The following is a 23,642-nucleotide window of genomic DNA, read 5'->3' on the forward strand; positions in this document are numbered from 1 at the left end:
TTTTCGCCATGGCTATAACTTTTCTTTCTTTTGCTTAAATCAAAAGTTAGTGTGTCTTAGCCCGGTTTTCTAATTTCTCCTAGAAGTCCGGAAACCTTTATGGATTTTAATATGACTGACACAAAAGTCACTTCTTCTAGTTACATACTTTTTGATAATGACGTCTGGAATATGAACGGACTTCAAAAAAGCCAATGAAATTAAATTCTGAAATCATTTCTTCGTGTCTCGAGATAAAAACCTGCACGAAGCAATGATCGTCGCCAAGAGATTATGAGGTCTTGAAGCGAGGCATCACTCCACGCTTTTTCCAAGGCAACCTAAAATTATTTTAGGTGGTTAACTGCATATTGGCCTTCTCCATGTGCTTTCTAGTGTTCAGTGTTGCTGCATGATCATGGCCTAGCGTCTTCTCTCGCCCACGCAGAGTTCGTCGGAACGTACTTCTTGCCTCTTTGTACAGCTTCTGGTAATATTGCGAGAGACCAAGCCAGTATGCAGAATCGAGTGTTTCTTCATGGTCATAGCCTAGCGTCTTCTCTCGCCCCTGAAGAGCTCGTCGGAACACAGTTATTGCCTTCTTATACTCTTTTTGGCGATAAAGCGAGAGACCGAGGTAGTGTGCAGAGTAGAGTGTCTCTTTATAATCTTGACCTAGCACCTTCTCTCGCCCCTGGAGGGCTTTTCGGAACATAGTTTCTGCCTCTTTGTACTGACCCTGGTTATAGAGTGAATGACCAAGCCAGTGTGCAGATCTGAGCGCTTCTTCGTGATCGTGACCTAGCACCTTCTCCCGCCCCTGAAGGGCTTGTCGTAGCACGGTCTCTGCCTCTTTATACTGTCCTTGACGATGAAGCGAGAGACCAAGCCAGTGTTCGGATTTGAGTGTTTCTTCATTATCATGGCCTAGCACCTTCTCTCGCCCCTGAAGAGCTTTTCGGTACATGATTGCTGCCTCTTCATACTGCCCCTGGGCGTAGAGTGAATAACCAAGCCAGTGGGCAGAATATAGTGTGTCTTTATGACCATAGCCTAGCACCTTCTCTCGCCCTTGAAGAGCTTGTCGAAATACGGTTTCTGCCTCTTTGTACTGACGCCGGTTATAGAGTGAGACACCAACCCAGTGTGTAGAATCAAGTGTTTCTTCGTGATCATGGCCTAGCACCTTTTCTCGCTCTTGAAGAGCTTGTCGATACATGTTTTCGGCCTCTTTGTGCCGTCCCTGGCGACGGAGCCAGTCAGCAGTTCGGTGCTGGCTTTTAGGCTCTGTAGGGCGGAGCTCAAGTGTCTCGATTTGACCTTGACCTTTCATAACTTCCGGCACTGCAGTCTCTTGAGAAGAATATATCTTTTCTTTCTGTGTCCCGATAGTCTTCCCTGGGGGAGCATTGACCACCTCCACTGCAGTATTTGCACTAGACATGCTATGAAAGGCACCCTCTGGCGCTTCTGAAGAAAGCACTGTAGTCCATGACGCAAACTCTTCAGTCATGATTGTAACTGGAGATGGGATCCTTGGCTTGTCTTCAATCGCTTTCGCGGGCTCGGAGGGTTGGAGTATTAGCGATTGTATCCACACGCTTGACATAGCAGAGCTAGCCGTCATTCTATCATTAGGATTAAGACACATAAGTGAAACCACAAAGTCAATGCCTGGTTGACTGAGACCAGCATCGGTAAGCACGGTGACTGGGAATTCCTGCTGAGATTTGTAACCTGCAAGCGATCCGAGAGTCGCAAAGGCAGGTTTTTTGGTGAGTATCTCGAATACGATCTCTCCAAGAGCCCAAATATCAGTGGCATATGCACTGCCTCGCTCAGCGAGCCCCCAAATTTCAGGGGCAAAATATCTCGGGGTGCCTTTCAGTGTTGTCGATTGCCCATGGCTTTCTTCGATGCGTTTGGTGATACCAAAGTCTGCCAGTTTAATCCACCATTTGTCTCCAGGAGGGTGTGATTTGATAAGGATATTCTACTTAGATATTTTAGTGAATTCTTTCTTTTTGGTAAAAAGTAAACTTACGTTTGGTTTTAAGTCTCGGTGAGCAAACCCATTCTCATGCATCATATTCAGACCATCGAGAATCTGATATGCAATTTCCTTCGCTTCTTCTTCTGGTACTGGAGGTTTTTGATGTAGATAAGCGAAAAGGTCGCCGAACTCAAGGTATTCCATTGCTATGAAGAGCTGGCCTGGTCCTTCGTACCATCCGAATGACTTGACAAAGCATCTTTCATACTACTTTAATCAGCACATCTTATCATAATAAATATTTCTTTAGAGACTAACGCGATAATGTGAGAACTTAGCAATTGCCTCCAATTCACGATCATAGTCGATGGGCCTGAGACGCGTATCTATGTCAATCTGCTTGACTGCTCGGAGTGCACCATACTGAGCTTTGCCCCCTGGCCGCCCACCTTTGGTGAGTTTCTCTAGCCAGATACTACCAAACCCACCACGTCCGACTCTCTGTTGCCGCTGCCAATGCTCCAATCTTGTCACGAGGCGCTGTCCAGAAGTCGGGTCTGACTCCTGGAACTTGTGGACTGTCTCTACGCTACAGTCCGGGAGAAAATATGTCTCTAGCTTAGAATCTCGAATGAGATCCGGAAGTCGGGCCATTGAGACGTCCCTGTAAGCAATTCACGTGTTGGTAGCGGGGTGTGTTTCCCCGCTGCGCCTCAATTTAGCTTAAACGACTATCCCTGTAAGTCACCTGACACGATTGCTATGGCCCCCAAAGTGTCGGGCCTAACTCTTATTATTAGATCACACATATAAAACACAGCTAATTGAGTCTGGTCATTCGTATTGAAGCTGGATCACGTTGCTTTTTTCTTGTTCAGCCGCAAGTATTGGCAGTGGTGGTATACAACTTGACCAACCAGGGACTTTACATGGACTTGTATAGACTTGACTAGACTTCATTTATGCTGCGGTATTTTAGCCGGATTCGTATACTTCAAGACATCTAGAAATATAAATACTTCGTCCTCTTGCTGTGAATCTCTCATTTAATATCCATATCTCATAGTATATCAGAGATCTTTGTACCAAGCCAATATGAAGTTCAATGCCGTCTCCCTTCTCATGGCTGCTGGTGCAGCGCTCGCCGTCCCCATTGTTGAGCGAGACAATTCTATCCAGATCAGTGATTTCTGGGCCAGAGCTAGCGCTGGCTCCTCCGCTTCGATGCATTTCGTCGTGACTGATCCAAACTACCCCGAGGACACTCCTACCGACTGCAACTTGATCTGGTGAGTCCAATTTGTTAAACAAGAAATTCTTGACAACGGCAGATGCTAAATTATGGTTTAATGTCAGGACATACGGATCTTCGCCGAAGGAAAGTGCCCGGTGCAACAACAGTCAATACTTCATCCACTTCCCTGATGGTGCTGTGGACTTCAACCAGTTCACATTGGGACTTGAAAGGGTTTCCGGCCCAATCTCTGAGAACGGCCATGCCTTGCTGACCTCGGGTACGGAGTGGTCTTGTGTGGACAATCCGGAGAGCAGCGTTCAGCTGAGCTGCTCTTATGATGGTGTGCTTAGCATGCCTGTGTGAAGATATGAGGTGTCAACCAGAAATTGGGGCCTGTATGGTACAAATAAAGGATCATCTATATTGGTAAATACCTTCAGTGAAATTTATGGATAACTTCATTCTCCGTATCATATGGCTGTCTGTCTCTAGGCAATCTCATGAGTTGTATTACATTATCCTCTACCGCTCTACCGAGGTAATTTCCAGGCGTTCTAAAGATGGTGTCAGGTGATTCTCTCAAACAGAAGAGGAAGGCACAACCCAGCCCTAGAGGGTCCTTCCTAATTGGGAAGGGATTCGTCACCTACCCCAGTTTCCTTAAGGGCAGGGTATAAATACCCCCCTTCTGTAATTTCTCTCTTCTTTTTTCTTCCTCATACACATTTCCTCTTTCGTCTCATTTTTGTCTGGACCATGACTTCCATATCTTGGCACCCCCACCATGACCTGCCTCTATGCCTACTTCCATGACAACTTCTATGAAGACTTGCCTCCATTATGAGCTTCCACCATGACCCTCATCTATTATGACCACTATGGTGACCACCTTCTCTTGTGACAATGACCACCATCCATCGTGAACATCACGACAACCTTCAACTACGGCAACCATCTGTCATGGGCCTTCCGTCATGGCGTACTTCCATAATGGCCTTGACAACCTTCAACAATCATGGCGACCTTTCATCGCGACAACTTTCTGCCATCATTTTTTGTAGTGTCTATCCATGCATTTAACAAAGTAGACCTGGCTGATTCGTTTCTAGTAACTCCTATACCCCCACTCCTACCGCCCCCCCCCAATTCTCCCCCTCCCCTCATAACAATCCAGCAGCCAGAAACCGTTCTGGTCGACAGGCTTGCAGTGGAAGCACTCCGGCCGGTAGTTTGAATGCTAGCCATCATAGGTTGCCTCGAGGCAAATCAACAACCGGGCGTGGCTTCGCAAAGCGACTCAGACGGCAACAGCTGTTCGCATGCTGTATAAATGAATGTCGACAGTTTTGCAGTGGAAGCACTCCGGCCGGTAGTTTAAATGTTACCCACTGCAATTCTCTAGCAACTGAGCGTGGCCTCGTAAAGCGACTCAGACAGCAAGCTTATGGTGAAAGCACTCCGGCCGGTAGTTTAAATGCTACTCACCATAAGTTGCCTCGGGGCAAACCAACAACCGGGCGTGGCTTCGCAAAGCGACCCGGCGGATATCTTCTCGCCAGCTGTCGCGAAGGAACGAATCCGGATAACTCTTATGCCTAACATCTTCCCATTCCCCATTTCCCCCTTCCCACCTCCCACTTCACTTTTCGCAATTCCAACCTTATGCTCAAACGCTCCCCCACAAGCCGGTCGGTATCCACAAACCACAAAATAATCTGCATCAACTGCGACAGCCAAGACCTGCAACCTGGATTCACCTTTTAAATCTTCTTGATCGGTCAACTATCTGCATCTCAACATCAATCCTTGCGGTCTCACAGCCACACAGCCACACAATCTCTCCAGTACCAACTGTCATGGTCATGGTCATTGTCACACCCACCTGGACGGATAGAGTGGTTTCGCAAAGTTGAGAAACAAGACAAAAACAATATAACGCAGCTGCCCCTTGATCTGTCCGATCTGGTTACCTTTTATCAATACAACTATCCATCCACATCTGCTAAAGCCTCTCAACCCTGTTGATGCTGCATCCATCGATAGAGTATTGCTATCTAGCAAAGCCTCTCGATTCACCATATTGACACTTCAGCCAATGTGACCAAGGTCTTTATTTCCATTATCACCAGGGACCACATTGTGCGGGAACTTTGAGCATCATTTTCCATCTACTTAATATCAATGCATTTTTTTTCCCGTTCCATGCTTTCTTAGTTAGGTACACTGGACTTTATAATTGCCTATCCGTAAATCTGGATAAAATACAAACAAAGATGGAAGGCTACAGTTTGAATAGGCAGCTTTTATTTTCTGCGAACAAGGCATAGGCTAGCTATTAATATATACATAGGCAACTGCTGCATGTAGTAGAGTTGAAGGTCTCTCTAGTACCTTGAAACCCATGTATCTGTTGCTGGTGATCAGCTATGTACACAATGCAGTGTTGATGGGTCTCGGCTTGTTCTGATTTATACAATAATAAGAAAATATTTGTACAGTATGAAAGCTCTCAAAGCTCTTCTCCCTCCAGAGCAAACCTATTTTAGTCCTGAACTCATTATTCACACTATCTACGAACATACCTCTCCCGCACCGGGTCACCCTCATGAGAATGAACAACCCAATTCCCAATTCCAGAAGCACCACCCGTATCCCCCTTACGGTCTGACCAACCAAAAATCAAATTGTCAGGACGATAAGACGGGTCCGACTTCATACGCTGGATAGCAGAAACATGAATTTGGGCATTCACAGGAATGTCACGGGCTCGACCACGCGGCAGCGGCCATCGTACAGCCTTCCACGCTCCATCAGGCTGTGCTTCCATCCTTCGCAAAGGAAGATACTCCATCAGGCGCCACGAGAGGACGGAAGTCAGCGAAAGACCGTTACCAAACGCAAGGAGATCATGAATATGCCCTTTTGTGCCAGCCAGGTCAAGGGCCTCTAAGTAATCATTGTGAGATTTAGGCAATTCCGAGCTCCAGACGTCCCTCTTCGAGTTCGACGCGACTTTCAAATCAGAATCAGAATCAAATTCCTCGATGCACTCGTGTTGTTTCAGCTTTCTCGGATCGAGTCGCAGTCCTGCGCGCCGCGCCTCTTGTACCATCCACACGAGAGGCGCGTGTGTCAATGGCCATGCCTCGCTAGATTCGAGATTCCATCCGCCGCCAATATCTGCGTGGCCACCTGGAAACCACATTTCTTCGATGTCCTGCATTCCGTCGTCTTCTTCGTCGTCGTCATCCATTTCTATCTCCCGTTTCTTGCTTGGTTCGCTGATGTTTGGGATTTCTGGAAGAACAGGAGGCCCAGATATGTACTCGGAGTCATTGATCAAGGTCTTCTTTGCAGGCCTCTTTTCATCTGAAGGGGTTTCACCAACCCATTCATCTTTCTGCGACCGCAGCAAAACTGGGCGGAACTTGATACGCCGTTCATCAATGCTAACCGCATGTCGAACTACCTTGGTCGAGGTCATTCCATCAACATTAACCTCAAAATCCGCGATACTATTAACTGCATCGAACATGCCCAAGAAATGCACACGAGCCATAGGCCGTGACAATATCTCCCGACTGTCTTTCATGACTTGAAAAGCCTTCCGCTTCGCTTCTCTGTCATTATCCGTCCGGCAAAGCTTCCATGATACAAACGCATCCCAGATAAATGGCACCACTTCTTCGTTATCTGGGCCGAGAAGTCCGACATAATCAAGCATCTCATTCAAGAACCGGGCCGTGTATGCGCCACGTGAGAAGCCAAAAATATACACCCTGGAGCCGGTTTGATAATGCCGCATGAGGAAGCGATACCCACCAAGAACGTGCTGATCGAAGGAGCGACCCAGGGCGAGATTGAGCACTTTGTTATTGCTTTGTTTGCCCTTCTTTCGGATCATCGTGCTGGCCAGGGATCCTGGGGTTATGTCGGTGCCGATTCCCGCTGCTTAGGGTTAATATCCTTGTTTTTATCTGGTAGATACGCTCATACGTTGGTAGTAACATACTGGCTTGCGGTTAGAAGACTTGTTTCAGTGCCATAAAGGAGGTAAATCTTACATTGCTCGTCGGACTTTTCTAACATCCGACAGATTCTTAAGACATTGGTGTCCGTGCCATCCGTGCGAAATGTGTTTCCTGTGCCATCGAAGCACAAGACAATTTGTCGAGCACTCATTTTGCAGTCTACTCTCAAATCCCGGAGGGGATTCCTTTGGTAAGGTTGGGGAAACTCGCATTTATATGTGCTTGAGGCGTTGGCTAGCGTCTGGTCCGCTTTGTATTTCCCCACTCATTGGTATACTACGGCGACGATCGTGCCGATCTTCATCAGTTGAGGAACCATCGAGTTGGCAAACATGCCAAGCGGGGGTTGGTGGGCACTAGTTCGCCAAATGGGGTACTGTGCAGTTGATCTACACGCTCCATTGCTTGTCGAGCTTTGTGCCTCAGTCGGTGGCTACTTGGCGTGTGATCAGTCTCACTCACAATAGTGCAATATTGCAGTATAGCATATCCTGAGAAGCAGTTACCCCTTTTCTTTGTTCGGCAGAAGGATGGCCTATATCAAATGAAGGTACTCCGTACAGAGTGCTCCGTATACGGAGCACCAAAGAAATCAATGCTGCGTTCTTCCCTTGACCTAAGGTGTCTTTTCCACAGTTTAGTTATCAATAGAAGTCCGCCCACAGTATACATGTTAATGTTGGTATACTGGTAGACTCACCGTCTCATTGAGTTGATGTCAGATGTCCGTCTTTGAGTCTATTTTGGTCTTCTTAACCACGGTCAGAAATATACACTCCTTACTTCATAGTACATTCTACTCAAGCCAAAATAGGCGTGTTTTCCCTTTGAGGTTTAGGTATATGAGATCGAAAGAGAAATAGGGCAAATGTATCATGTGACTGTTCCACGTTTTAGGCAGGTACGGTGTAGACCTAGACACATATCTTAATACTTCTCAGGATTGTTAAGCTTCTCTGCCATTTCCACTTCCACCTCAAAAACTAGAAGTGGGGTTCAATTTGAGCCTCCAGCAGACCCAGTGTGTCAGCTTTTAGCTTCTCTAGCCCGATTCGATGCAGGATGAGGCAAGAATCTGCTAAAACCGAGCAGATATGGACCCCTCATCGGGGCCCTTGTTAACTGGGCCACAAAATCTTGGCTTTGCTGGCCGCTCATCATGAAGATCTGGCGAACTGAGTGATTATGAGTGGTTCATCTCATGTTTGCACCTCTCTTTCGTACATTTTCTCGAGATTTTTTGAGAGTTAGTCATTGCTGTTTATACTCTTTGTGCTTTTATAACTGACTCCAATAGTCTCCCCATCCATATCCCATATGGAAAACCACACGAAAATCCTTACGTCGAGTGTACCCGGCCACACCTCAGAAGGGAGGAATGGGGGTACCGAGATACAAATGAAAAGATTTTGGGGCCAGCACGAGGTCCCAAACGGCCAATTTAGGGCCCGAGCCCGGAAAGCCTGCCCCTTGGATGGACAAGCAACCTTTATTTTTAACGACTGTTTTGTATTTATCAAGCGAAAGCCTGCCGACAGGCGTAGGTTTTGCTCTTAAGGGGAGCATTCACTGTGGGATTGTGAAGAGGATTCAGTATTGACGAAAAGTGAAGAGACAGATAAATGCCATCTCTGAACATCTTCTATTTATGCGGTATCTTGATCTATTCTTTTGCGGCCGATCGTCGCTACTTCTTTTGTTCTAACAGGGGGATGAAAAAGGACCAGTGATACATCAAAGAGAGACCTTGTGGGACAGAAGTGAATCATCTTCGAGGAGCACCCAGTTGTCACCAAGATGGACATCCTGTTACAATTTCTTGGCACTGTCTGGGTCCATATGCTACATATTCGGAACATTCTTTTTTGAAGAACAGTCAATGTAGGTATCACATACGCCAGTGTGCCAGACATCATAATAATATCGAACCCGGACTCACAAGAAGTGACCCCCAGGAGCTGCATGTTGTCAGGTCACCTTTTTGTGACGGGCCTGAAGTGTGGCCGTGGCAGCTTGACACGAAGCACCATTTTACTAAGGCCCCAGTGACAAATATGCAGACATAGATGTTCACAGTCACACCAGCACTACGGGGCACGTGGAGGTGATTTGTGATTACACCTTATGATATGTCTTATCCACCCTAAGGCATCTTGGGTTCAACTCCCAAACTGCAACTCGTGTTTGGAAGTATTGGATCGACTTGTCATCAGGGCGTTACCATGGTGTACCGTTCATCGATGTCGTTGAAGGCATTACGACTCCCTTGGTTTCTAGATGAAGATTTCCGATGGTTGCACTACATGAATTTGTATAGCAGTAGCTAGTTTCAAGTTACCATTATTGTTTCTTTTAAACTACCCAGATTCATTTATATAGAATGGCAATATAGGTCAGACAACAGGTGGATCAGAGTTTTATCTAAAGTACAGACCCACTAGACTTCTATAGCACATCTTCTTTACTACATTTTTGTATTTGGAAGGGTTTTAATGGTTATGATTGAGATATTGGTATCACTAGAAATGATCAGTAGATGTAATGGAAATAAGAAACGAAAGTTAGAACGGTCCAGCGACCAAAAATGTGTTGTCTGCCCAGCAGACGATGCCAACACAGTGCCATAACAAAAACGCCTCGCCAATGACTCTCTTATGAAAGCATAGAATCACCTTGTCCTTAAATATGAGAGTGGATGCAAGATCGAGTAAGGGGAGTAAAAAAAAAAGGTTGATATATGTGCAAGAACAATCCAAGGGGAAAGAAAGTGGCTGAAAAACAAAGTAAAGAAGATCAATCGAAGATGTATTGCACCCCATTGCATGAAGACTGGAACGCTTTGAGAAGCTTGTTCACACGAGGCCTAATCCAACCAGACTGCGTTCCATTGGTAGCAACGCCTGCAAAAGTAGTAGAAGCATGTTTACAAACACCCTGAGTGTGATCAAACGAATACTGCAAGCAGTCCTCATTACGCGCGCAGACCTCAGCACAAATATCCACTGTAGGAATTGTGCCAGCTGCGAAATCAATCTTGACCTGAGAGAGGTTATCCCAGTCGTTGCGCGCCGAGAAAGTCCCATCGTAGACAAGTTTCTGGTAAACGTCCGCATGCAACATGAGCGCGTTCTTGCCACTAGCAAAGAACGCCTGGTCAAACTCCCACATCTCCTCGATATCCTTCGGCGCCATGTGATGGTACGAGATAACTGGGTAACACCACGGCTGTCGCCCGTATCCCTCGGAGAAATGGTCGATTTCCCATGGCCGTGACGTCATCATCATTGGCCAGGCCCAAGTCAGATCGACTTGCACGTCGTGTAACGCTCGCGCCAGCACGCAGTCGCCTGCCCATTCGCGCGCGGTCATCACTTCGAGATCTTCCTTTGCCCGCATTTGATAGTCATGTAGGAGGTTCATTGTCCAGCTTGAGAGGACGATGCCCGCTCCGCCGTAGCCGAAGAGTGTCTCGCCGATTTGCATCGGGCTGCCCAGGTAGTATTGCCGATCTGGATCGAGGTGGCCCAGCCAACTGATCAGGTTCGGCCATACGACGTATGTGTCGGCTTCGAGGAAGACGTACCACTTAGCGTCGGGCATTACTTCTAGTGCTTCTTCAACCATTGGGAGGAATTTCCATTTGTCGAGCTTCCAGCCAGGGTTGTTGACTTTGCCTAGTGGACCGTTTGTGTCGTCGCCCCATTCTGCGTCTGTCAGGCCTTCGCGTCCGACTTCTTTTAGACGGCGGTAGATGTTAAATTCGGGCTCTTTTTGCATCGTTGTATCGCTGACATTGCGAAGGACGTCATATGTGCGGACGCCCTCGATAGTTTCTTCGTAGTCTGAGAATATGGCGAAGTGTGGGACGCATTGCAGCGTAGTGCGGAGATGGATGGGGACTTTTTCGAGGGATTCGGTCGCGCCGGTTTTGATTACGATCATGACATCGTCGAGTGCGTGTAGTAAGCGGCCACATTTATCCTCCACTGTCTCCTCTTTGGGAGGGGGAGGGGGAGGAGGACTGCTCTCGTGCTTCTCCCCTACCACAATTGTTTCCTCTCCAGCTTGAGGGAATTGTTCTGAGTTGTTCACGATTATTGGGTTGGATTCAGGCAGTCGAAAAAGATAGTATATCATGCAAAATGTAAGGATCGGAAAGACGATAAAGAGCCATCGTCGCGGAGAACTAGACATGGTAGTATAGTTTTGGCACTCGAGGAAAATCTAAAAATCAGAGAGGAACTGAGGCCATTCAGTTAACGAAAGTAGGGAGGACAAGAAGAGACTGAAAAGATTGAAACAAATGCTTCATAGCACGCAAGGAAAGAAAAAAGGGTCAGTGATCGCTGTCCCTGAGTCAAACCAGTTCGACCTCGGCGTCAACGGACAATCCATGGACCGACAGAACAGGCTTCATGATTCGGTCGAACCTCTGAACGGGGTAAACTAGGGAGCTTTGATAGGTCAATCGACAAGTTCATTGGGGACTGATCAACGACCACGCGGCACAGGTAACTAGGCTGTGGCGTATTTCAGACCGCTGCCCCACGGGCAGCGTCATCACCTGCGGGACTTTGCATCGCGAGGCAATGATCGACTGTGTAGAGTGTGTTAGTGGGGGAGAGTTTTAGGAGGTTGATCACATCAGGGGTATCACAAGCACCAAGTTTGAGATTGATGTCTATTAATCTCCAATAATGCAGCCACGGCGTTTAAAAATTAAGCATGAAACGGGGCGTCCAGTGGGCGGACCTGTTTGGACCCTGCGAGATCGGCTGATTGCCTTGTTTCAGCCTGAGACATGAGGCATGAATCACGTGCGTTTCAGAGCTTGAGCACGGACTTATCTGGGACTGAGGTTCCTGTTGATCAACATTGAACTCATATTGTCTGGGTTAAAGATACAAATAATAAATAGATACAATCCAATCCAATCCAATCATCACACATAATACAATTATCTACACCGCACAATTCAAACATCGACTTCAGCATCAGCATCAGTATCGGCATCAACCCTCAACCGCTTTTTCCGTTCCCATAAAAACACAGGAGTGATAGTCAAAGCAACAGCCAAACACACAATCGCAGCCTGGATACCGAAAACTAGTCCGAGCCCATTGCTCTGGATCCACGCAGGCTGGAAGTATCCCACTGCAAATCCACCGCAGGTGCGCCACATATTCAGAATGGCCGAGACACAGGTCGCCTGCTGCGGGTATTTTTCCAATGCATAGGCCGAGATGGCACTGAGCAATGTTAGAGATACAACACAATACTCAACAGAACGAAGTTGGAACTTACACAATTGTGGCTACCATGCCGATGTTCACCATGATCCACCCAATAGCTATCCCAATCCAGTGTTTACCGAAGTTCATAGTTAGTCCATAGGTAAGGAGACCGCACGCCATACTACCTATGGGGAACCAGACGCCGTGGAGACGGAGCTCGGTTCGCCAGGTTGAGCTATGGTGCTTGAAGATCCAGCCGTTAAAGAAGTGGCCAAATGCCCAGCCTAGGAGAATCGTGAGAATCTAGAGATATAGGGAGCGGTGAGGATGCATACCACATAAAGCTCCTATGACGCCAGCGAATCGCATCGATGATGCCTCGATCGTATCAAACAAGTACGGAGGGCTGTGCAGGAAGGTATCGATGGTGGTTGTGATTCCTGAAGAGTCAGCGGGTGAAAGAACGGTGATGATGATGAATACTTACCAATTGGCCAGGTAAATGTTACCAAAATAGCGATGCCTATTGAAAGAAAATTGATCAGTGGATGCTATCGCAAGCTAGATTGGCTATACCCACCGGTCATGAACAACGGGAACTCGAACACATAGACCACGACTGTTCGACTCCAATATTTCAACGTTGATCCCTTGGGAAGCAGGGTATTGCCAATGCCAAAATAAGATGCCAGGCGCGACTGCTTAGTCGTTCGTCCGGGCTCATGGTATGTCTCATAGCCGAAGAGGATGACCATGGCTGTGGACACGCCATAGATGGCTGTTAGGACTCCGAAGGAGGTGCGCCAGTCTGACCCGGCGCTGATGTATCCTGCTATCACAGGACCGAGGAATGGTCCGACGAGGAAGGTGGTGCCCCTATTCTCAGTCAGTGCTACTCTAGCTAAACTTGAGTGGCAAGTCTCCTACCAAATATTGATCATCCGCGGCCATTCTGTTGTCGGATCAGCATAAAGCACTCAATGCAATACCGGAGAAAGGACTTACCATCCGAGGTATACATATCATGAATGATCGGAAGCCCGATTACCTGAGGCACAGTCCCAAACAGACCCTGCAAAGAACGGAACGTTGTAAAGGTAGACCAATCATTGGAGAGGGTAGCACCCAGCACCATGAACATGGTGATCATCTGAGGCCACAGCCAGATTGGCAAACTACAAATTACGTGCAGCTGTCAGTGTAAGAGCCAACGCATGTGAAAATTGAAGCAACTCACCGACCATACGCTTCAATAAGCGGGACGGCAAAAATTCCTCCAAACCCTTGCAACAGAATGCCATAATTCATACTCGTCGCCGAATGAGCGATCGAAATATTCCAATCCATGGCCTGCTCCGTGACCAGCGTCCCACCCCAGACCATAGCCCTGCAAGAGATTCGTCAGAAAATCATCTATGCATACACCTCTGCGATGGCAGCCGCGATTGATTTCGCGATCAATTGGCCATACATACCCATCTGCCAACAACGAGCTCGTCATCAGCGATAAAAAGAGCATCGTCTTTCGCGCCGAGGACCAATTCCTCGGGTTCAAGGGATCCCTGGCCTCAGCATCCGAGTCTGAATCGCATTCCTTCACTTCCTCTGCCCCAAGCGACGACGACGCACTAATTGCCATCTCGTCTGTAAAGTAGACCGGCGAAGGTTTCTCCATGGTAAAAACATTCATCTTTTTTACCTGCATTCTGTATAGTGTAGGGGCCAAGCTTGAAACAGCGGATTGGTGTCAGATAAGGAGGTAAATAAAGATCTTTTTCTTTTCTGACTGGGCAATGTAGATTTTATTCATGACCGGTTTTTACGCATGCAGATTCCCGCGTGGTTTTTGTCTTACAGGGAGATTTTAAAAACTAGTTAGGGAGTTGGAGAGATCAGACATCCATTTTTCCGATTTGGATCTGTTGAAATTCTCCGAAATCTACAGTAGATAGTGGATGTATCACAAAGGTAACATTGGGGCTGGTAAAAAAAATTCCTTGACTCAGTTGCCTTTGAGTTTAGTATTCTCTAGTTATTGGACTCTTCTATTCGCCCATCTACTCTGATTGGCTATACTTCTTTACTCTTTGCATCGTATTTCCATGACATCGCTGTGTCTTGGTTCGATATCCCTTGCGCATACCTAACCTACACATATTGGACCAATGATCTTTGGCGGAGCACACTAATCCCATACTAATAATGGATCTGGGATTATTGTATTGTAATCTGTTAGTATTCTACATATCCTGAATTATCTATCGCGTACTCCCCACTCCGTACTTATTCTCTCATATTGCACCGGAATTCGTGCCGGATCCCGTATGTACTATAATAGTATTTAAATCAAAGTAATGAAGAGTAAACAAACACACTAACACTTCCCTGACTTCCTTATCATCCTCATACTCAAACACCTTCCATCCCCAATTCCCAATGTCCTTTCTAACCCGCCTAGCCAGCTTACTAGGCCTATCATCCCCGGCCCCTGTTGCACCCCCAGGCGCTGCCCTCGCAGCAACCGTCACAGTAGTGAGGATGAGCACCCCATCAGACAAGTCTTCTGTCTAATTTAGTCACAGCCTGCATCCTTGGGATTCGTCCCAGTCGCAATTCACTTTGACCTCTTCGGTATCCTCGTAAATCATGGCGGACCCGCCACGGCTGATGAAGTTTCGGCGACCTGCAATGCACATATTAAAGCCCGAGGAAAAGATGAGCCCGAGCTGAGTACGTGTTTGGGTTTGGAGCCGATGGCTATTATACTAACGATAGGTATAGGTACCAGATTAGCCTGTAAGCACACCTGAGCTGTATGCTCGTATAGGTACAAGCAGTATATCAATATTAATACCCTTCAGCGGACACACTCTACATTATGGCCGGACTCGGTCTAGTCGAACTCGTGGCCCAGGACTTATTCACGGCAAATCCCATCACAAACCACATGGTTGCCATGCCGTCTGCCCAGCATGGCGCACTGCACTTGTCAGTTCCCCCATGCGTATGATATATCATGATGTCTAGTTTCTATTTTAAAAACTACACAATGGTTCATGCACTAACCCCGCCCAGCACTACCGAAGGCCTAATGGCCGCTGCATTCCTGATGAAGAAGCTCCAGGACACCCGCTTTGCATATCCCTTCGCCGACGCAGACGGCCCGTTGCAATATGCCTATCGGCTAATGGGGGAATCCAAGCTTGCAGATCAGCATACGTACTCGATCATGGAGACCCAGGGTCGCATGGATAGTTTCAACCATTTCATGGTCGGCAAGTTCTTGAAGTTCGGGACCTTCCCCGAGCGTGTCAAGTCGATGGGTTATGATTTAGATGTTGCATTATCTAGTTGCACTGCTACTGGCTCTGCTACTATGGTTGACATCGGCGGCGGTCGTGGCGAGCTCCTCCTTGAGGTCCAGGCTGCATACCCGCATCTCGGCGCAGAGGATCTAATCGTGCAGGAATTCAATGCCGATATTGATGACGTGCCTGGTGTGCATCTCATGAATTGGAATTACAAGGAAGAGGCTGAACAACCCATTCGTGGTGCCCGTGTTTATGCGCTGCAGCATATCCTGCATAACTTGCCCGATTTGGATGCTGTAGCGTTGTTACAGAAAATTTCGCGTGCTATGGCACCTGATTCGCGACTATTGATTATTGAGTATGCGAAGAATTTAACTTATACTTCGCTACATGCGAGTATGATTGCCTTGTATGGGGGACGAGAAAGGAGTTCGGTTGAGTGGAGGCAAATGGCGGGTTTGGCTGGGTTAGAAGTAACCTTCGAGGCTTATGTTAGAGCTGGAGAGTCATTGGTTGAGATGAGGAGGATATTCCAGGGCTGAGGGAACAGATTAAGTAATTAATCAATGTTAATTGTGATATATCGTTTCTGCCACTATACAAATTGTACAGATCACATCCCATCTACCCGACGTCGATAGCTTCGCTTAACCGAAGTTTTTAGTTTTACTCCCTCGATCATAGGATTGCAGATCCTTGCATATTGAATTTAAAAGTTTATCGACCCATCAATTCCACATGGATATGTATTTTTGTTTTCTCATTCCTCGTCACATTTTTTGCTGCAACACGCATGGCCACCACATGCTTTCTATGCCCTTCTCTGCCGGCAATTTCACCGGTATCTGCCAACACGATCGAGTTCGCATTCCACAACGGGCGGATTGGCCATGCAAGTTCGACACCTGTCATAACTAGGCCTGCATGACCACGTACCCTGGACTTCATACTGCCTCGTCCAACGCACAGCTCGTTTCACTTGACCTTGGTTGTTTTTTCTGTGTGAATCCCTAGTTTGCAATATATCCCTTGTTTCCTATTGTTTAGCTTTTCATTATTACTATATACCCCTTTCGGGATAGACGAGTGTCTATGCAGGGTTCTGACCTGTAAATCAGTTTGGGAGTTTTTAGCCTGACCTCCATTTCTGACAAACTTCAAGGGCAAGTTAGACGCTTTGCTCTGCTAGTCTTTAATCCTGGCTTAGGCTTAGATTCTGTATTTTTATTTCTGATTCATCGGATCAACCCTGTGCACCCCTCTCGTCTCGTTGTCAATGCCAACGACTATATGAATTGGCTCCCTTCGCTGTAATCCAGTTAATCATTGTTTTTCATCTTCATCATGGATATTCCGAAACCTTCCGAGGGCGATGTTAACGTTGGTATGTTTATCTCACGACAAATGCCAAGCAAATTAACGTAGAGGACTGTGGATTGACATGTTTAATAGGAACCGGCACATTTCAGGCTTGCTGGGTATGCTATCAATCCTCTATAGACTGCCTCTGCATATGATATGTGTATTTTAATACTCGAGCAGGTCCTCACATCCATCGTCGGCGTGGCATTGTTGTTCCGCTATACCATCAAGATCTGGGTGCGCTGGGCTTTGCCGCAGGTCACCGCACCCGGTCGAATATGGGGAATAGAAGATTTGTTCTTCCTCGTGGCTTGGGGTTTTGATCTTACCCATATGATACTTATTCAATGGAGGTAAAACATCGACTTTTACGATTGCTTGGAGGCCAATCATTAACTCTGTCCAGTTCCAATTGGGGTCTCGGAAGGCATTTCTTCTACTTGACTGGCGAAGAGCGTCTTAATGCTATGAAATGGGACTTCCTTTCACAGCCGATGGCTGTCACCTCAGCGATGATCTCGCGCACAGGCATGATGTGGTTTCTTTTGACTTGCTTTTCGGCGAGCGACAAGAAAATTCGCAAATCTATCATTCTCTGTGCTGTTGTTCAGATCGTCGTCAATGTGGTTACAATCGTCCAAATTATTGTCCAGTGTGGACCAAACCCATATAAAACGGTCAGTATTCTCCTTCTTAGTTCTCGATCTATTCTAATCTCATCACAGACTGACCGAGTAAAATATTTCCACTATATGTGGACACCGCTGCCTGAAGATGGCTCCGTCAAGTGCCAATCTCCGATGGTCCAGACGACTATCGGCTTTGTGCAAGGCGGTATGTAAGATGACCATACCTCAGTTCAGCTCAAATCTAATTGCAATTTTCATAGGATTCAACACCGTTATCGATTTCTTCCTTGCCGTGCTCGCTGCAGTCGAACTCTGGCAATTCTTCCTGCGAACCCTTCATCGTAATCCAAACATGACATTCTGGTCCCAATTCCGCAAAATCAGTAGCAGCGTCCGATCCCGTCGGATCTGGCAGACTATCACTCTCAGTGGACCACTGATCCTGTCCGGTTGCGCTTCTATTGTAAAGACCTACGTGGGTAGACTATCTTTCCCGACTCATACAGCCACACTAATCTTATTCACCAGAAACTGAAATCCATCGGTGATAGACAGGACTTCACCTATAACATCGTGACCTTCGTTCTCTGGGTAAAGTAAGTACAACCACCATCTCCCAGCCCTAATCTTATTAACTAGCAACCCAACTCCAGAATCGAAAACTACAGCATTCTCCTCGCCTCCTGCGCTCCAGTAGCCCGCCTCTTCCTGCGCTCCTTCGTCGACCACAGACGCGAAGGCCGTACTCATGGCTACTGGTCTCGCTCCCGGTCAACGGGCCACAACGAACCTGACACAGAGCTGAAGTCCCGCACTAATGCAAAGGGGGAATGGCTGGATTCGGCTACAGCGACCAATACTTGTATTAACGATGAGGAGAATCCAGCCACTCGGTGGGGTGGACATGAGCATGAGCACTCAAGTAGTAAGGCTTCGAAGGCGAAGATGCCGGAACATCCCGATGATGGCTTCGTTACTGTTAAGACGGATATTGTTGTTCAGGTTGATGATGGGAGGTCGACTTCTCCGGGTGGGACGAGATTGTTACCTGAGGGGGGTGAGACTCGTGCGGGGTTACATTGATATTATGAGTTGATTTACAACGGGGGAGGTTGGAAGAAATTAATGTCATGGCATATAGATTTCTGGCATATAATATGGCCTTGAGACTTTTTACCTTGCTACTCTATACAAGACCCAAGAACTATACGGAGTACTAGCCGACAAATTAAACTATTGTATACTTCATCTCATAAGCACTAACTCTGCCAAGTATTTGAGCCCACGACGCTACTTACAACATTCCCATTAGCATCTCAATAACATTCACTAATTTGAGCTACCAAAATTCAAACCAAAAATCATATATAAACGCCATTCACCATGCATATCCCAACAGAGATCCAGCTTGAAATAATGCAAGCTGTGGTAGGCACCCTCCCAATTCATAATGTAGTCAACCTAAGACTTGTCAACAGTACGCCAAGAATATATCTCTCCCTCTCTCTCCCACACAACCCAATTAACCAAAGCTAACAGGTATATTCGACTCCGAGATAATGACCCGACTTATCCACAGCCCGCGTCTGGAAAGTGACGGCTTTGGATTCCGACAGCGTCTTCGAGGTTACTACGGCCATCTCCCCGGCGAACCCAGCCTCTGGTGGTTCAAGTTCCCGCACCGGTGTTAATTCGAGTACCTGCATGAGAAAGTTAACAGACACCTGCGCGACCAGTGTTTCTTTACCATGTACGTTCAGGAGTTACTTAGGGTGTCGCATGGGCCGCGCACCACAAAGAAGAAATGGATGCTCGTTGATAAGTTGATTGAGACTTGGCTGTGCGGGAAGTATTCCTGCGTTCGCAATTACCTAGATCCGGCTCTCTTTTCGGATCCTTTGGAGAATGACCGATTCTGGGAATGGATAGGCAATGCTAGGCGCTGGTGGGGGACACTCGATGAAATGCTGCTGATTGCTTTGGCGACTTGTGCTATTGTCAGGGGTGATGTGGTCGGATTACAGGCTGTTATAGACCAGTGCAAGGAAATGCCGGAGATTCGTTCTGTCGAATTTTTGGAGAATAAGGGTGGTTGATTTGGTGATATTTGTCCATTACAGGTTGCTGCTAGGTATGCATCGGCGGATATTGCTATGGTGTTGGTTAGGAATAACTGCGGTATGTATTTTTATGTCTCGCACTTTAAGCGCAGGGGTTTGTTGTCTGTGGCGGCACGCAGCGAGAATTGGGAGGGGCGGAGGGTTTTGATTGATCATATTAAGAAATCTGAGCCTCGTTGGATTGATTGGCTGGGTGGCGTTGTTAGAGATGGGATTCGAAATGGGAAGCTAGATAGGGTGAAGTTTATTGAACAGGCGTCCGGTCATGACCTCGGCAAGTTCAAGGCTGAGGCATTGTTCGGATCTTTCCAAATGGCTGTCGCCAGGAACGACCTCAGTATGCCACAGGAACTGCTTGATCGAGGCGGTTTCAATATCAATATAAAAACCGAGCAGTGTCCATACGGTGCATTGCTTGCGGCTTTGTCTAACAAGCGTGCCAGTCTGCCGATTATCAACCTGCTTCTGGCAAATGGCGCTGATTCAAACGAATACCACTTAAGAACAGACAGACTACCCTTGCATGTTGCGGTCAAGAGTGCAAATGTTGAATTGGTGAAGCTGCTAGTGGACTACGGTTCCAATATCTACGAGGCGTCCCTTATTCCTACGAGGAAAGGCATGCTACCCTTGTTACTTTCCGCAGCCCAGACAGGGTCTATTCCATTGGTAAAATTCCTTCTCGAGAATGGGCTAGATGTTTCTTTCGTGTGGAAAGGCAAACGGTGGGAGATGAGGGAGGTTACGGTGCCGGTGGCGGAGAACGAGAAAGTCTGCCATCTGATCGCACGGGGTGGGGAGGCATATGAAGTATATGTCCTTGCCATACAATCAACTGATAAGTGAAAGGTCCATATTGGTACGGAGGTATAATATTATAAACTTATACTCTGTACAATGTTATAATATAGGCCCGTGCTCTGATTTGGTCCATTAGGGGATTTGGGCACTTGCTGTCGTATATTTAACAAGAGCCTGTGGTGAAGGTGCAAGCGAATGACAGTCCCTGTCATAGTTTAGTGATGATAGGCTGTATTGGAATATTAGAGAAGGGAAAGGTTGAATATGGTTGATACTGCATGGTTGCGTCCGATATATATATATATAGAGCGTAGGCCAGGAATGATGCTAAGCAACCCAGTGTATGATGGCCCCTGTTCGACCGATCAAGCCAGATCACCCAATGGCCTAAACTTATGGAGAATGAAGTACTATAAAATGATTAAAAGCAATACCGCCAATATACATAGATTTAGAGAGAATATAGTTAGTAGTCATTCAGTACACTTCTGAAAAAGTGCCACATAGTACCATCTTTCGCCTCCCCATTCATCAATTGGCCTGAGTGGTCGAACAGTTTCCTGGTCTAGCGGTTATGATTTTCCGTTAACAAATACAACTAGTATATGTTCCGGAAAGGTTCTGGGTTCGATTCCCAGGGAAACTATTTTTTGTAGTTTTGCTATTTAAATATTAGCCGAAGTACCTCACTCTTTTATGTTATTTAGCCTCAAACAAACATCAAACAGTTTCCTGGTCTAGCGGTTATGATTTTCCGTTAACAAGTGCGATCAGCACGTGTTCCGGAAAGGTTCTGGGTTCGATTCCCAGGGAAACTATTTTTGTACTTTTGCTATCTAAATGTTAGTAGAGGTACTTACCTCTTTTTCGTTTTATTATCACCACCAATGAAATGTTTCTTTTCCCCTAGGTTAATAATTTTTTTAATACTACACTATCAGTTCAAGCTGCTAGTATATCAAATCATTTTAATACATCTATCGATTAAAACCGACAAAAAGGGTTGCTGATCAGGCATAGTACGTACCATTGCAGTAAAAAGACGAAAGACGCTATAAAAATGAACAACATGAGATAGTCCTAGAAAGGGCGAACTTGTTCTCCGTCCACATACATAGCATTGTATTTTACCAGAGTTTCGAAGTTTCTTCTATTTCTTGGTTATTATGTGGTTCAAAAACGAAAACACAAAAAAGAAATGCTCACACTCGGAATCGAACCGAGGATCTCATCATTACTAGTGATGCGCTTTACCGCTAAGCCATGCGAGCTGTTGATGTATGGAGTTGGGCCATATGGAACTATGATCCAGAAACCAGGACAAAGCAAAGTTTCCCACGGCTGATCGAACTTTGAAGAGTGGTGGGCCTCCCCGCATTATATTGTGAAAGTTATGTACTTTGTACATCAAGTCATGAAATATCAAATTCCAATTAACATCCCAAATCTCAAAATACATTATCACCGATGACATAACCGTCACGTGCGTCTATCCTAATCCCTACTGCGCCATCAACAGCTTCACCTCCAAACAATGTCGCCCAAAAAACCAGCCTTCCCTTACCGGCGGAGCTCCAATGCCTCGGAAGCTGACTTTTTCGATATCCCGGACGAACCATTTTTCTCCATAGTCAAGCGCCAGCTACGACATATTCGAACATGGGTTGCAGTTGCCCTTATTGTCCTGTTTATCCTGTGGCAACGCCGTGAACCTTCGCTGCCGCCGCCCCTACCACATATTCACTACGACGAAGTTGACTGGTCGCGCTTTGCCTATACCCAGTATGCAACGAACGAGGTCTATATGTGCAACTGCCTGATGGTTTTTGAGTCTCTGCACAGACTCGGTAGTAAGGCGGATCGCGTGTTGTTTTACCCGGAGGAGTGGGATCTCGTTGTCGAGGATGACTTCGATCGCGTCAGCCAGTTGCTACTTGAGGCTAAACACAAGTACAAAGTGCTACTGATCCCGATTAAGATTGAGGGAATCCAGGATCCAAGGGGTGAGTTGCGCTGCCGCTGTTGGAACTGACCCAGACTTTTGAACATACCTACTTACATGTCACTCATTTCATAGGCATCGGTTCCCAGGCTTCGTGGGATACTAGCACCGCCAAACTCATGGCCTTCGGCGAGCACGAATACGACCGCGTCATCCACCTCGACTCGGACGTTATTCTCCTCCAGACAATGGATGAGCTCTTTTTCCTCCCACCTACCACTGTCGCCATGCCACGTGCCTACTGGCTTCTCCCGGATAAAATTCTTTCATCGTTGTTGGTAGTCATTGAGCCCTCCCTTCGCGAATACCTTGCTTTGACCGAGGCTACTACCCTCGCTCAGAACGGTCAAATCGATATGAACTTGACGGAACACCGGTATGATATGGAGCTGTTGAACGGGCGGTACGGAGACTCGGCGATGGTCCTCCCGCATCGGCAGTATGGTCTATTGAGCGGAGAGTTCCGGAAGAAGGATCATCGCAGTTTCCTGGGGAATGATGAGGAAGTTTGGGATCCTGATCATGTCCTGGCGCAGGCCAAGTTCGTGCACTTTTCCGATTGGCCAGTGCCGAAGCCGTGGATTATGTGGCCGCAGGACGTATTGGCGGCCGAGCAGCCGAAATGTGATAATAACCCTGGCACGCCACAGGAGAGTGGGTGTCGGGATCGGGAGATTTGGAAGATGATATATGATAAATATCGGAGACAACGAAAGGTATGTCTGTTTATGGGGATGGGGATGAATTGGCTGGTTGCTAACTGTTGTAGGATGTCTGCAAGCTACTCAGTTATCCGGCGCCGATGTGAGTGGAAACACTTCCTCGATTAATTGTATACATACATGTAGCATAGGATATCATGGCGTTTTGGATATTAGCTTTGTAAAGGGAATGCATGAATGAATTGATGATAGAATTCAAGACCACTGTATCATATATCAAC

The 23,642-nt window shown here is 46.8% G+C and overlaps 12 protein-coding genes across 12 annotated transcripts; 7 read left to right on the plus strand and 5 right to left on the minus strand.

The window, feature by feature from the left end:
* Window positions 1–331: 331 nt before the first annotated feature.
* On the minus strand, window positions 332–2,626 carry N7479_009896 (Tetratricopeptide-like helical; the record flags this gene model as incomplete). Its single annotated transcript, XM_057257589.1, has 3 exons — window positions 332–1,972; window positions 2,024–2,239; window positions 2,291–2,626. The coding sequence occupies 3 exons, from the start codon at window positions 2,624–2,626 to the stop codon at window positions 332–334; spliced, it is 2,193 nt and encodes a 730-aa protein (XP_057105047.1).
* Window positions 2,627–3,067: 441 nt separating this feature from the next.
* On the plus strand, window positions 3,068–3,572 carry N7479_009897 (uncharacterized protein; the record flags this gene model as incomplete). The annotated part of the gene is made up of 2 exons (XM_057257590.1): window positions 3,068–3,261; window positions 3,329–3,572. 2 exons carry the CDS (start codon window positions 3,068–3,070, stop codon window positions 3,570–3,572), a joined length of 438 nt encoding a protein of 145 aa, XP_057105048.1.
* Window positions 3,573–4,679: 1,107 nt separating this feature from the next.
* On the minus strand, window positions 4,680–5,073 carry N7479_009898 (uncharacterized protein; the record flags this gene model as incomplete). The annotated part of the gene is given in 2 exon segments (XM_057257591.1): window positions 4,680–4,956; window positions 4,967–5,073. The coding sequence occupies 2 exon segments, from the start codon at window positions 5,071–5,073 to the stop codon at window positions 4,680–4,682; spliced, it is 384 nt and encodes a 127-aa protein (XP_057105049.1).
* A 720-nt stretch (window positions 5,074–5,793) lies between these two features.
* On the minus strand, window positions 5,794–7,391 carry N7479_009899 (T6SS phospholipase effector Tle1-like catalytic domain-containing protein; the record flags this gene model as incomplete). The annotated part of the gene is made up of 2 exons (XM_057257592.1): window positions 5,794–7,117; window positions 7,222–7,391. Coding segments are annotated over 2 exons (1,494 nt in total), but the record flags the coding sequence as incomplete, so codon positions are not given.
* A 2,642-nt stretch (window positions 7,392–10,033) lies between these two features.
* On the minus strand, window positions 10,034–11,434 carry N7479_009900 (uncharacterized protein; the record flags this gene model as incomplete). Its single annotated transcript, XM_057257593.1, has 1 exon — window positions 10,034–11,434. The coding sequence occupies one exon, from the start codon at window positions 11,432–11,434 to the stop codon at window positions 10,034–10,036; it is 1,401 nt and encodes a 466-aa protein (XP_057105051.1).
* A 781-nt stretch (window positions 11,435–12,215) lies between these two features.
* N7479_009901 (putative MFS transporter) lies at window positions 12,216–14,179 on the minus strand (the record flags this gene model as incomplete). The annotated part of the gene is made up of 9 exons (XM_057257594.1): window positions 12,216–12,489; window positions 12,545–12,758; window positions 12,810–12,914; window positions 12,962–12,997; window positions 13,055–13,350; window positions 13,402–13,426; window positions 13,480–13,649; window positions 13,712–13,861; window positions 13,950–14,179. 9 exons carry the CDS (start codon window positions 14,177–14,179, stop codon window positions 12,216–12,218), a joined length of 1,500 nt encoding a protein of 499 aa, XP_057105052.1.
* Window positions 14,180–14,910: 731 nt separating this feature from the next.
* N7479_009902 (putative O-methyltransferase) lies at window positions 14,911–16,327 on the plus strand (the record flags this gene model as incomplete). Its single annotated transcript, XM_057257595.1, has 5 exons — window positions 14,911–15,006; window positions 15,057–15,204; window positions 15,256–15,270; window positions 15,336–15,462; window positions 15,550–16,327. The coding sequence occupies 5 exons, from the start codon at window positions 14,911–14,913 to the stop codon at window positions 16,325–16,327; spliced, it is 1,164 nt and encodes a 387-aa protein (XP_057105053.1).
* An 802-nt stretch (window positions 16,328–17,129) lies between these two features.
* N7479_009903 (uncharacterized protein) lies at window positions 17,130–18,859 on the plus strand (the record flags this gene model as incomplete). Its single annotated transcript, XM_057257596.1, has 8 exons — window positions 17,130–17,169; window positions 17,238–17,263; window positions 17,328–17,500; window positions 17,554–17,824; window positions 17,873–17,981; window positions 18,037–18,251; window positions 18,305–18,372; window positions 18,430–18,859. 8 exons carry the CDS (start codon window positions 17,130–17,132, stop codon window positions 18,857–18,859), a joined length of 1,332 nt encoding a protein of 443 aa, XP_057105054.1.
* Window positions 18,860–19,159: 300 nt separating this feature from the next.
* N7479_009904 (uncharacterized protein) lies at window positions 19,160–19,467 on the plus strand (the record flags this gene model as incomplete). Its single annotated transcript, XM_057257597.1, has 2 exons — window positions 19,160–19,253; window positions 19,316–19,467. 2 exons carry the CDS (start codon window positions 19,160–19,162, stop codon window positions 19,465–19,467), a joined length of 246 nt encoding a protein of 81 aa, XP_057105055.1.
* Window positions 19,468–19,524: 57 nt separating this feature from the next.
* Window positions 19,525–19,872, plus strand: N7479_009905 (uncharacterized protein; the record flags this gene model as incomplete). Its single annotated transcript, XM_057257598.1, has 1 exon — window positions 19,525–19,872. One exon carries the CDS (start codon window positions 19,525–19,527, stop codon window positions 19,870–19,872), a length of 348 nt encoding a protein of 115 aa, XP_057105056.1.
* An 84-nt stretch (window positions 19,873–19,956) lies between these two features.
* N7479_009906 (ankyrin repeat domain-containing protein) lies at window positions 19,957–20,742 on the plus strand (the record flags this gene model as incomplete). The annotated part of the gene is made up of 1 exon (XM_057257599.1): window positions 19,957–20,742. The coding sequence occupies one exon, from the start codon at window positions 19,957–19,959 to the stop codon at window positions 20,740–20,742; it is 786 nt and encodes a 261-aa protein (XP_057105057.1).
* Window positions 20,743–22,231: 1,489 nt separating this feature from the next.
* Window positions 22,232–23,507, plus strand: N7479_009907 (uncharacterized protein; the record flags this gene model as incomplete). The annotated part of the gene is made up of 3 exons (XM_057257600.1): window positions 22,232–22,700; window positions 22,775–23,415; window positions 23,469–23,507. 3 exons carry the CDS (start codon window positions 22,232–22,234, stop codon window positions 23,505–23,507), a joined length of 1,149 nt encoding a protein of 382 aa, XP_057105058.1.
* Window positions 23,508–23,642: the final 135 nt, after the last annotated feature.

This window comes from Penicillium vulpinum, assembly GCF_028829585.1.
Source record: "Penicillium vulpinum strain IBT 29486 chromosome Unknown utg000004l_segment0_segment0, whole genome shotgun sequence".
NCBI lineage: Eukaryota > Fungi > Ascomycota > Eurotiomycetes > Eurotiales > Aspergillaceae > Penicillium > Penicillium vulpinum.